The following is a 13854-nucleotide window of genomic DNA, read 5'->3' as shown; positions in this document are numbered from 1 at the left end:
CCCCTCCTCCTGCCCCTCATGCCCCCATTGGCCAGAGGGTGAGTGGAAAAAAAATATTCCATCTGTTTGGGAGCCGTCCATTGCTCCTTCACAAATCAGCAAACATTCCTTGTGACATCATTGCTGTCAGGCAGAATTATCGTGGCTTCAAAACCAATTCAGGAGAAAAAAAAACAAACAAAATTACCAAACACCTGCATTGTTAAAGCACTGTCATGCTTAACTGCTAATTCGACCCCCAACCCCCCCACCAAAAAAAAAATCTTAATCATTCATTGATTAGAATGTTCCAAAAAAAGCTAAGTAATGTGGTTATATCGTTTTCCAATAATTTAGGATTTGACTTTTGGAAAATATTTACATTTTCAAGGGCCCTCAAATCACACTTTAGACAAAAAAAAAAATGGGGCCCAGGTCATAAAATGATTCAATCAGACCCCCCACACACACACACAAACTAGGAAGTGACATGAAGGAGATGCGAATAATTCCCTCTGTGATCACACTTCACATCACATTGCTGTTATCTGCTCAATGGAACATTTGACATTTGTGACACTTGACATACGGAATCAAATGTGAGTCGGCTCAGTCGACAAGAACATCCCACCGGCTGCATGCATCTCACCGTCCGTTTTGAAGACCACGCCACCCCCCCCACTTCTGTCGGAAGCCCGTTTCCTCACGGTCGATTCAAATTCAAGCGCTTAGCAAACAGAAAAAAAACCCCAAAACATTTCTCATTTCCCTTCACTCCCTGCGGTCGCATCATCTTCGTGTCACGACTCTCACTTTTCTAATTAGTTTGGCAATCTTCGAAGAGTTTCCATTTTGTTTGAGTGATAGATTTGCATATAAATCGGCATTTTCAAAATATAAACATCTATGCGTGTTTGCATGAATAGTCGATTCAAATTGCGAAGGCCCGGACGTGTCCATCTATCTATCTATTGATATAATTTTGGCATTTGGAAGAACCGTGACTCACCAGGCAAATTTGTTGACACATTGACCTGTGTGTAGAACCTCTTGTTGGGTAGAAGCTCGGACACTCCGTTCAAAGCCTCCACAGTGAAGGTGTAGTTCGTATTGGCGAGGAGATTGACCACAGTCACCGTCCTCTCCGTCAGACCGATCTGCTGAGGCACAAAACCCACGCTGGCCCCGCAAGGCTCGCAGCGCCTGCCGGGACAGCGCCGGCAACCCACGCTGTAGGTCAGATCCACCCGACCACCCGTGTCGGATGGCGCGGCCCATTCCAAGATGAGAGTGGACTGCTTCATGGTGTAAACCAAGTCTCGGGGAGGAGACGGGGGCCCTAAAAAAGGAAAATACATTGCATTGACTTCATACAGGGCGGCCCGGTGGTCCAGTGGTTAGCGCGTCGACCTCACAGTGCAGAGGTCGTGGGTTCAAATCCCGGATCTGGCCTTCCCGTGTGGAGTTTGCATGTTTGGGTTTTCTCCGGGTACTCCGGTTTCCTCCCACATTCCAAAAACATGCATGGCAGGCTGATCGAACACTCTGAATTGTCCCAAGGTGTGAGTGTGAGCTCATACGATTGTTCGTCTCTGTGTGCCGTGCGATTGGCTTTTAACCGGTTCAGGGTGTCCCCAACCTACTGCCCGAAGACAGCTGGGATAGGCTCCGGCGACCCTTGTGAGGATGAAGCGGTTCCGAAAATGGATGGATGGATGACTTCATAAAATTGACGTCACCGAAAACAAAATCGAATTCTCAAGTCTTAACTCGCATTTGAAACCGCAGAGTGTTTACGAATACGGGCGAGTGCAGGTCAGCTGACTAAATCGAACCCCCCGCCGTGTCTTGACCGACCCGCGTTTGTTCTTTTCTCGGAGTGCTCAAGAGAGCTGATGTCCATTAAAGCCCATGCATTTTATATGTCAACGTGCGTGTGTCCTACGTGATGAATAAGTAAGAGCGTGCGTGAGCAAACGCGTCACAAACGGCAGCTGCTCACTGGAGGCCACAAGGAGAGCAAAATTACATCACATCAAAAGGACATCGCGGCATTTATTTGATGAAGACCCAGCTGGGACTTTCGTCATGCCGCACTCTTACTCGGGGAACTTTTCTTGTTTTTGCGCTCTGCTGCGTATTAAAAAAAACGTAACCCGCTTCCTGTCTCACTCCCCGACTCGTCTCTCTCCTATCCTTTACATTTATTTGATGAAGACCCAGCTGGGACTTTCGTCATGCCGCACTCTTACTCGGGGAACTTTTCTAATTTCCCTGAGTAAGAGTGCTACGTTTTCTAATTTTAATTCTCCGTATTAAAAAAACGTAACCCGCTTCCTGTCTCACTCCCTGACTCGTCTCTCTCCTATCCTTTGCTCTTGTTGTACACTCCCCATCTGGGACAAACTTCCTTTTAATGTGAATTAAATAAATCCAATCAGCCCCCCCTCAAAAAATGGCCGCTACAAATGGAAAGCGAGTTCAAATGTAATGCCTCAAGATACGGTGTGGTGACTTTTTGCACCTATCATTAAAATCTGTTGATGTCTACGTTGATGGATTGCTCCAACCGTCAAAATAGTTCTTCTGTTTCATCTTTGTCATTTTGGCTGCAAGTTGTCGGCATCAATCAATTTGCAGAGGAATGCCTTGGCAAATATTCTGCATCACTTTCAAGGATGCGTCATTGGAGCCGTTCACTTGTCCAAAAAAGCCCGCTTGATTTGACTGCCGCTAGCATGGAAAGCACTAACATTAACCCTTTCATGCACCCTGTAACCCACAGGTGTCAAACTCGAGGCCCGGGGGCCAGATCCGGCCAGTCACATCATTTTATGTGGCCCCCTGAAAGAAAGTCACGTGTGTCAACTTGCATGATCCTTGCTAAAAAAAAGGACCAAAAATGTCAAATTATCATGTGTAATTAATAACGTTGAGATTTTGCAATCACTTTGTTACCCTTATAAGAAATAATGCGATAATGCGATGAAACATTTTTGCGCTTTCACTGTCAGTAACGGCCCTAAAAAAAAAAAAAAAGACCAAAAATGTCAAATTATCACGTGTAATTCATGACGTTGAGAATTTGCAATCACTTTGTTACCCTTATAAGTCATAAAGCGATGAAACATTTTTGCGCTTTCACTGTCAGTCACGGCCTTCCGACAAAACTGGCCCGAGACAAAAATGAGTTTGACACCCCTGCAGTGTAACCTGATAACATGAGAAGCTGTAGCGACCGCTGTCCCTTAAAGGGTTACATTCTATTAAACACCAAGTATAAATAGAACGCAAAGTTAGCAAACACAAGCAATTCTCCCAAATACTTCAAAAATCTCTTTCATTGGATGTTACCGATTTATTCATCACTCCTGTTGTTATTTAATTCCAGATTAAACAAACACAAAAATAAAAACTCCTTCTCTTACTCCCTGTTCTCGATCCACGCGGAGGATTAGCCAAATCTGGGGATGATCATAATTAGCGAATCAATTGTGTAATTAATGTGGTCATTAGGCTGCTATAAACGTTATCGCGGGGCGGATCGCAGAGCTCAGCAATCGATATTGTAATTAAACCGCGCCGTAAAAAGCCAGTATGACCGCGCACTCGTGAATCCGTGCGTGGATGTGTGCATACGTAACAGACCTCGTGACCCCGTGGTTTTAGTGCTCCCGAGTACTCGCGAGGATATACAGCCCATTATTTTGCCATCTAATTACTAAGCTGTTCTCTATGCAGAAATCAATCCAGCTCTCCTGTATGGGCTTTGTCCTACTGGCCCCGTAATGCATCTTTATTGGAGAGTTGTGGTATTTGGCATGCAAGAGGAGCTTTTGGGGGAGGGGAGGAGGGCTGAGGGGTGAGGGATGAAATGATAACGTGCAGACAGCGGGGGTGAGATTGTAGCGTGCCGCATGTGCTTGTTGCTCGAGGACAGAGGCAAGAAATTTCAGTTTGACAGAAGGATGAAGAATCGCGTCGCAATATGTGTGCCCCGTGTGAAATGGATGAGCGAACGGAGAGAAGAGGAAATGAGACGCGACAAAAAAAAAAAAAAAAGAGAGAGCGGTGAGTGGCGGGGATGAGTTAAAAGGGGGACCTATTATGCTCATTTCGAGCGCTCTCTTAATTCAGAGATTACAATTATTTGGATTTCAAAACTGCAAGGGGCAGACCTCTCCCAGCGCGATTCACGCATCAAAAAAAACAAAACAAATATTTATGCCTGTAATTTCAATATCATCAGACCCGTGTTTGAATAAAATCTGAATCTTTACTATATTAACAATACATATCAAACCTGTTTTATAAGGCAGTTCTATTTTCCTATATTAAAACTTGAAAAAAAAAACATAAATATGTATCAGGGATTGAATGTGTGGAGTCTGAAAAGACATAAATATGTCTTTGGGAGTGAACGAGACCAGAGAGTGAAGCCTTCAAATTCTACTGTACATTGTGGTGCCCTAAACCAGAGGTCCCCAACCCCTGGGCCGCGGACCGGTACTGGTCCGTGAGTCATTTGTTACCGGGCCAACGTTAAATATAGACAAAAGAGGTTAAGGTGGCGACAGACGCAATACAAGTTACATTTTGTTTCAGTGAGTGGATAGTAGACCTTGAAATGGTCTGGAATGTTTTTTTTTTTTTTTTTTTAACTCTCCAGGGGAGCATCAACTAGCAAATCGTATCAAATGAAGACTGGATTTAGCCGTTATCTCCGCATTCTTGGTATTGCGAAGCGAAATCTGCACAAAATGAAAACATCTCGAAAAAAGTCATTTTAATAAAGAAATAAGATGGATGCTCGGGTCACCGGCTGCGAAACATCTCACATGAGATTCATGGGTGGGGGGAGGGAGGGGGGTTAAAAAAATGCATACCGCATTCCGTCTTTATCTTGGGGGAGCGCTTGGCAATTTTTCAAGGAAATTCAATAGCAGAGGAGGTGCACAAGGTGAACGATGAGGTGGGGGGGAGACAGATGGGATGTGAAATGAAGGGATGAGGAGGGAAGAGAAAGGCGGATGAGGACGGATGTTCAAGAAGGGTTTTTTTGGGGGGGGGGTGACAGATAAGAGGCGTCGAGTGAAGTCCAACACACGGCTTAAGTGATTCCTCAGCAAGCATATGGAGGCGTGACACACCAGTTAACCAGCCCGAACGACCAAGCTGACACATATGATCGCTCATTTAATCGCAAACCATCCAAGTGGCAAGACGCGGATGTTATTACGTGTGCATGGTGACGAGGGCGAATCCAGGGGAGTTCTGAAGTGGTCCTCTCTGCACACGCACGCCACCGAGCCGTCATCCTCGGAAACGCTGTTTGCGGGACAGGGGAAGCACTCCTGCTGCCTGGACGACATCTTGTATGATCCGGGGGGACATGCTGCAACATACACACACACGCAGAAAATATCAGATGGGGCCACGAAATTCTATTTTGCAGCATTTTTGCTTGACAGGTGGCGTCTAACTTCACTTCGGTCCCCACATTAGGACAACAGCAGGAAGAGGAATGCGACGGGCTCCAATTTGGAAAAGCCTCAAGCTCCATTTTGGGGGTGTTGTTTAGAGTCGGCCCACTCGATTTGCGAGGCGTCTGAAGTATCCGCGACGTCCCCAAAGTGCAACCGCTGCACTTACCGGGGATTGACTACAAAAGGTGGGAATATGGTTGCGGGTGATAAGCACTTATGACCTTACACGGGAGTACACTACACGCCGTGCGACGGAAGCTTAATGAAGCTCAATGCGGGCGTGACAAGGCGTCTCGCATTAAACACGCGGCGAATAAAAAGTGGCTGTTCCGCGCTGGCGCCACGCCGTTTCATTTCCCACTTGCCATGTGCCTTTGGAGCAGGTGATAATGGCTGTGAAATCAGGATGCCAGCTCCTGTTCAATACTCTGATCTCTCTTCTGAGACTTATGATTCTAAGCGATGGGTTTGCATTAGCAGTTTTGCATTCTGGCTCTGCGCTTTTCGTCGTCTCCCGTCAAAAACACGTTGGCTCCCAAAGGTCTACTTCGTATCGCGTTAACATTCGAGACTCGAGCCAAGTTTAATATTCAGGGTGTTAGCGTGCAGACAGGTAGTTGTTTTTTTTTTTTTGACAAAATTGAGAAAAGGAAAAAAAAAATCACTGACCACACCAAAAAAAAAAAAAATTGTATACAATGCTGTCTTAAGGGATGCTGTTTGTCCATAGTTTGTTTCGCTTCCCCAGCTCGGCACTTTCTTTACACCCACAAAGTGGAGGCTGTATAATTTAAGTCCAAACGCTAACCTGCAGGCTACGTTCTCACATATGAGCGGAGCATAAATACGGAGTGCTTCGGGGGTCATCACAAATCCTGCTGCGACCATCCAAATTACCTCACGGAATGCTACTGAAAGGCTGCGCCGTCTCCTGAGGGTGAAATCTTTGCATTTGGCGGGAGAGGCATGGCTCAGGTGGCGCTGTCGAACAATCGCAAATCTGACTCCCAGTGCAGTTTAAATCCTATCGGAGGATTTCCGAGCGACACAAAACCCGTTCGCTCTTGGTGCTGTGTTCCTCTCCTTGTAGCGTATGGCGACATTGTAAAACAGCTCGAGAACCGTCAAGGTCAAACAAGGTGACATGAGTGTGGCGTATTTGCATCAATGCCGGAGTGTGAATCAGACTCGGAGCATCGAGCGCAGCAAAAACCACCGCGGCGGTGAAGCACAAACGGTAAGGCGAGGCAGGTAAGACGGAGCCAAATAACGATGACATCAAATTGTCGCCAAGATGGCTGCTTATCTCTTCATTTCAGTGGACGAGCTGGAAAATTCCACCGCGGCATGCAGAAGAAGCGTTTTAATAATACGGGGCCGATGGACACGATATGAGCCGCTCGGATCACAAAAGCAGGCTGTTTTTTTTTTTTCGTGCGCTGCCAATCATCTTCCACGGCGAGGGGTCGTTCGCGCGGCCACCAAAAGTCAATGCCGCGCAAGGTCATGTCAGTCAAAAGGGACCGTCAGCCATTTGTCAACAAAAGATGGACTCTCCCAAAAAGCGTGCAACACCGTGAAACGAGATCACAAGAAATGTGCCTGTCATCGTCTGAACTCGTTCACTCCCAAAGACGTTTTTAAACGTCATTTCAGACTTGGTCTAGAATTGGGTGATACTGAACGAGTTTTAATATATACGTGTTCACTGGAAACGAAGGTTTTCCGAGGGGGAAGAGGCAGAAGGAAAGATCTGCCAGGACAGCTGGCAAACCAACCGATCAATTTGTCTAATGTGTCGACCGGGACTGGCTGGATGAAATGGAACATGGCGGAAACACGTGTGCGCACACGCGCGCGCTCATATCCGGATCTCTTCCTTCAAGGTGTTCAACTCAAGATATGCGTTTGCATTCCGAGGAGGCCGGAGGGACCGACTGCTGCGAGAGACGGCGAGGAGAAAGCGATCCGCCGACGGACCGCGAGCGACAGATGCGACGCGAGATGGTGGGCTACGTACTGTGCAAAGAGAGGACAATAAACAGCGAGGGGAAAATGGACTCCTTCACTTTGACAGATAGACAGAGTCGGACTACTGATAAGTAAACACGCAGCGCATACAGATGAGAGCCACTGAAAGAAACGACCGTTTGAGCTGACAGCGAGCAAGACTGAGGTCTTCTATAGTGGGAATATAAGAGACTCTGGCACGGCCTGTCATGTCCAAATGCTTTCAAGCCGCAGGGGAAGCGGGGATGTGTTCGCACTTTTAATTTGGCGCTCTGGACCTCACCGAAGCACATTTTGCATTTTCGATGACTTTCGTGGCGAGAGCGTAGGTCACTTTTCTCATTTGTAATCGCGGACTCGGGGTTGCCGAGCGGTTCGATGATTTCGATACGGTGCGCGACACATTGCGGATTTCGTCGGCGCGTTGGCATTTTTTACGAGTCAAGTGGAAAGAGTTTGTGTGACCCCGGCACCCCCCCAAAAAAAGTTTCAAAACAATATAGTTGTTGTTTATATTGTATATTGTTCCCTAATGAAATCGCGATTCGGTTATTGAGGTTTCCCTCCGTCGCAGCTTTTCATTCGTGAACATAACTTCTTCTATTGCGGTTTTACCTCGCTATAGTACGGATTTTCTGGCTAGTTTTCTTCCTTCTAAAACCGACTAGTCAAAAAATGTAAAAAAAAAAACCAAACAAATAAAAAAAAAAAAAAAAAAAAAAAAAAACCCTCCCCCCAAAAAAAAAACGAGATGAATATTAGAGCTTGTCCCCCTCAAAATCCCGAAGAACAACAAGAGGGTTCCCTAATGAAATCGCGATTCGGTTATTGAGGTTTCCCTCCGTCGCAGCTTTTCATTCGTGAACATAACTTCTTCTATTGCGGTTTTACCTCGCTATAGTGCGGATTTTCTTGCTATTTTTCTTCCTTCTAAAACCGACTCGTCAACAAATGTAAAAAAAAAAAAAAAAAAAAAAAAAAAAAACCCTCCCCCCAAAAAAAAAACGAGATGAATATTAGAGCTTGTCCCCCTCAAAATCCCGAAGAACAACAAGAGGGGGATTCATGTTGAACTTCCACAACAAGCATTTACTGTACATTAATCTACCAAGATTGGCAACAACGCGATTTAGATTCTGGTAAGCCATTTTCAACTAAAAAGTTCCAAAAAATATGAACGGAGCTAGTAAGCAGATCGTCCGCGTGCGCTGCGGCAGACGGAGCACGCTTCTTTCCGTAGCGCACTTCTATATGGAAGATGAAGAAGAAGAACTTCGGCCAGAAGTATAACGATTAACAGCATCGGTACTTAAGTCTTCTTTTAGCCTTTTAAAAGTGACATTTATTAAGTATAAGAAGTGGAAGAGTGAAACTACCCCTCCCCACCCCGATACACCGATTGCAGTTCACACACCACATTATATATTGTGACTTCGAAAAGTATAATGCTACATCTTTTTCCCGAGACCGCCAAATACTTCAATAGACTTTTGCCTTTGAGAAAGGAATCAATGTGAAGTGTCCTTTATATTTCCCCATGCTTCAATTAACCTTAAACATGAACATTAACAAATCACAAAGCACTTAACACAACAAATGTGAGCCCCCTAATTGCCCACAATAATTAATATTAATCACAGCCAGAGAGGCCCGCTTCAGAAACTCCCAAAAGGGCCCAAACATCTTCACAGTTCTCGTGAAGGAACATTAAAAACAATACAAATTAAATCACGCCGTCACTGCAACATCTCAACATTGATTTGTGATGTTGTGGTGTTTGGTTTGATGATGATAAAAAGGTAGACGTGCGACAGCGCTCATGGCGTGAAGGGGACAAACAAGGGGGGCAGGATGTGATTCCAGCAGGTGGAAATTAATAATTCAGAGAGCTTTAATTCACATCAATGCCCTCGCGTGCGCCTGATGCTGATTCCGATGCTAATTCGTTCAGCAGGTAGGCAGCTCTAAGTTGTGCAAAATGGAATACTCATTACGGTGAAGGTCTCTTGCATTGACACGCAGACAGACGCACACAAACGCGGGGGGGTCCTCGGTGTCAGACGGCGAGGGGGTTGGGGAAAAGACTGACTGATCCGTTTAAGTCTTGCACGCTAGGGCAGATTAATATTAAAAATGTCAAATGACGGGGCTGTTATTAGGCCCGCTTTGGGATTCCGGTCGGATTTTCTCCAAGAAGAATATACGGTATAATAAAAAAGATGAAAATGTTCCTTTCGTCTAGTCCGTATGCAACACAAATTGCAATCATGCAAGGATGGATCATCAAGTAGCCGCAGATCTGTTGCATGGGTCTCTTCCGCCATTTCCTCTCTCGTGTTTGGAAATGAAGTCAGCAAAACAAAAGATGGCGGAAAAGTACCAAGCCACAACATGATGTAATATCAAAATCGATAAGTATGACAATATAAATTATGTCCCCAAATGATTTGATTGTATTTGTTGGTTGCCGACCACAAAATCAATGTGGTAATGGAAGCCTGAAAAAAATATTTTTTGACGGATGGGATTTGACCGTAATAATTTTTTTGATTTATTTTTTTTTTTTACCTTCATCTCAATGAAATATGATTCTTAAAATGAACAATGTAGAACAAAAAATAAAAATAAAAATCAGCGGTCCGGTATGTGGAAATACTGCAAAAAAATTAAATACATCAAAAATTAAAAAGTAAATACAAATCCGTAGGTCCAGTCTGCAAATACGGCCAAAAAAAAAAAGTTTTTAATGTTAATTTAATTATTTTTATATCAACTGAAAAATATTTCATGCAACCACTTGACAAAATAAAATGAGTAAATTCAACACACCATTTTTTTTAGGTGATAAAAAAAGAGATTTACCGAAAGCAACAGTTTTCTAATGATAAAAAAAAAAAAACCCACAACAAATAATGTTGGTCTTAGACGCTACGGGACTGCAGTGACTGTAAACACTGTAAACAATGAAAATTGCCCGCTGATGTGCTTTTGGAAGACAACAACAGTATCTTGCACTGCACGCGTGGCGATAATGTGTCTTGTCGCTTTGAAGCTATGACCAAGTTGGTCTGAATCAGAGGATGAATCCCTGCTATGAGCCTGGAAGTAAAGACCTCATTGGAGTCCGGACCGTGACTGACTGCTTGCCTTACAATTGTAATCAGGGAGTTTGAGCTCCAATCTGTGCAAGGCTTTGCTCCGTCATTTTAGTCGTGGTTCTGTTCAGGTTTCACGCCCGCTGACATAACACGGACAGCGCAGGAGGATAACCGGGAGTATTCACGTCGGCGGTGCCGTGTTCGAGCTTTAGACTGCAGACGTTTCCGATTCTGCTGACAACACAGAACGCAACGCACACCACGCGACGTTGCAGCTTGGGAACGCACAGAAGAAAGAACACTCACTCATCGGTTCGGTGGCCTCTGCGCTTAGAGAGGGAACAGTCGACATTAACGGCGTCGTTTTATCACAATACCGACGCGACAGAAGAAGTGTTTCTTCTGTTACATCACCGTGCTAAAGTGCCATGTTTGTTCAATCTATCAGGCACACTGGACAAGTGCAGAGTGAAGAAAAAAAAAAGTAAGCTATCCCAGCGCACAAAATAAAATGTTACGGCAGAGATATGAACCACTAGTTGACAAAATTAGAAACTGGGCCAGTCAAGGGCACACTTGACCTTTAATGAGACGCAGGCATTCACTTTCATAAGATCTTAGTCTGGTTGCAAAAAAAAAAAAAAATCTACCACTAAAATGTCATTTGATTAAAAATTCAATGGAACATGGAAAAAAAAAATTTATATATATATTTTAACTTAAAGAGATAACTACAATTAAATATTTATTTCAAGCATCTATCCACAATATTGAAAATGCCGCTTTGTTCAAACAGAATATTTACAATCCCCTACCACACCCGTTAAGCAAATTTATCCCACAACAAAGCATCATTATAAAACAACATTAAATTCATGACTTTAGCCACTAATAAAACAGAACATAATTGCTTCATAAGCGGCCGTTTCAAAAACAGACTCTTTATTGGATCTCATTAGGTTGTGCAGGTGCTCATGTCCAGTGAGGGCATGCGGACCTTAATTAGGCAAATCACCGAGACAATAACACAACACAATCACGACAGCTGCACTTTAGGAAGGCAGACTTGCTCACTTGGGACAGGAAGTAAGTCGACTGTATATGCAAAAAGACACCCAAAATGGGCCCAAATATACAGTCAAGAAATATGACCGCAGCGGCATCTTTTTTTTTTTTTTAAACCTGCCAAGGCGACAATGAAAATCATGGCCGGTCATGTTTGCCCGTCAATCAAATTTGAGCATGATTGCAATTTGAGCATAAATTGTGTCTTATAAAATTGCACAGCGGTATGTAAATGACGGGCTGCAGAGTGGACACGACGATGTTAAAAACCAAATCTTAAATGCGAGCTGAGCTGACAATAGCATTTTCCGTCACTTGTGAGCAAGGGGAGTGGGGGGGGCAGATTTTAACTCGCTACTGATGCTGCCACTGACAATATAATTAGTTCACTTGAAGATTCACTGATTGGTTGTGATATGTGCTGAAGTGTGCCTCTCTGAAATCCATTTAGGAGACACTAAGGAGCCACAATCGGACTATCAAGTGGATTGACAGGATGTGTTTTGAGTGGCTTGCAGGAAAAAAGGAAAACAAGATATTGGTCAGAGATAGGGAATCCAGGAAAAAAAAAATGAAAAAATAAACAAAAAAAGGCCTTTGGAATTCTTTCTACACGACATATGTCGGGTCCAATAAACCTGCTGCAGAATCCAGTTTCAGGTTGTGATATGTGCTGAAGTGTGCCTCTCTGAAATCCATTTAGGAGACACTAAGGAGCCACAATCGGACTATCAAGTGGATTGACAGGATCTGTTTTGAGTGGCTTGCAGGAAAAAAGGAAAACAAGATATTGGTCAGAGATAGGGAATTCGGGGGAAAAAAAACAAAAAACAAACAAAAAAAGGCCTTCGGAATTCTTTCTACACTACATATGTCGGGTCCAATAAACCTGCTGCAGAATCCGGTTTCAGTCAGCTTTTGTATGAGTACGTGCATGCGCGTGCGCGCACGAGGGGTCCTCATCGGCGTCATTATGAGCCGTACCGGCAGTCGTCGGCAAACATGTTTGCGCGAGAATGTCAGGCAATTTCAGGTCGGGCGCATGAGAAATGAGATTCAATGTTCTGCTTCTTTTCGACGGTTCCGCAATCGGGGGCGGCGGCGGCGCGTTGAGTTGGTGCGCGCACGCACGCTTGTCACATTTCACGAAACGCGCCATTTCTCCTTCGGAGCAAAGATAGCTTAGGTAAGAGAAGCGATATTGATTTGTAATGCGGCTGAAGGTTAGGCACGCTCACAGCCTTTTAGAAAGCGCTCCTGCTTTGCAAAGGCGCCGCGGAACGTCACCCTTTACTACTTCCAATTTTCCGTGCATAAAAATGTATCACAAGGCTACCGAGCACAACTGCAGTACGTTTGTGCTGTGACTATTTAATATTCCGCAACCACCGAGTCGTAAGGAGAAGGGATGCGTGTGGAATAACACTCATTTATGATTTATGTTTTTTTTTTTGGGGGGGGGGGGGAGCACTGGACAGAAATATAAAACATATAAAAGTCTTAATTCTGTTCATAATTTACTGTGACACGATTGATTCGATCAGCTTGTTTCAACAACCTTGTGTAATATATACAGCGGGAGGCTAATCAGATTTGCTGAGGAAGCATTTGGGCAAATTGCAAGCGAATAGGACGCTGAAGGTTTTGTTTTGTGCGGACCTTTCATTTACATTCGGGGGCGGAATATGGCCTAGTTATGGAAATTAACAAGCATTATCTTCAGCCCCGCAGTCTGTTGTGACATGGCCATTTTATTGGATTCCTTTTCGAATTAGCCAATTCAACTGCGGGATGTGAACTTGAATGATGCTCGCCTGCTAAGGACTGCAGACTAAAACTGTTTGTGGAAGTTGAATAGGAAGGGGGGGGGGGGAAGAAGAGGAAACTGATGAGCATCTTATGACGAAGAAGCAAAATTGATTTTTTTTTTTTACACTCTAGTGTACAGGTCCTCAACCGTTGAAGTCACATTAGAGCCACAAGATCGGGGAAAAGGCTTGAGATTATGTAGATTAGTGGCCGTGTACATTAACAGCTCATAGAAGAGGTCTTGCTGCATCTATTAGAGCATATTAGCGGATGATTTATGAGAATGGCAGAAGTATGATTATGCGCACGCAGGCTTTCTCAGCGGCATAAGATGATCATTCATCTCTATCAAGGATGGGATGAGGATGAGAAGCGGGTTGGGCGGGGCTACTTCCCGAGTGGGGGGG

At 44.4% G+C, this 13854-nt stretch overlaps 1 protein-coding gene across 1 annotated transcript in view; it reads right to left on the bottom strand.

Moving 5' to 3' along the window:
- Positions 1–13854, bottom strand: part of epha10 (EPH receptor A10) — a 133733-nt gene that overhangs the window by 32093 nt on the left and 87786 nt on the right. Inside the window, exons 5-6 of the mRNA XM_019883221.1 lie at positions 5219–5374; positions 989–1318 (exon numbers count right to left, since the gene is read on the bottom strand). Of these exons, the coding sequence (XP_019738780.1) occupies positions 989–1318; positions 5219–5374 (486 nt within the window). The remainder of the gene's footprint in view (positions 1–988; positions 1319–5218; positions 5375–13854) is intronic.

The sequence above is a fragment of the Hippocampus comes genome, unplaced genomic scaffold, assembly GCF_001891065.2.
Source record: "Hippocampus comes isolate QL1 unplaced genomic scaffold, H_comes_QL1_v1.1 scaffold87, whole genome shotgun sequence".
NCBI lineage: Eukaryota > Metazoa > Chordata > Actinopteri > Syngnathiformes > Syngnathidae > Hippocampus > Hippocampus comes.
The sequence above is the reverse complement of the archived record's forward strand: the minus strand, read 5'-3'. Positions and strand labels throughout refer to the sequence as shown.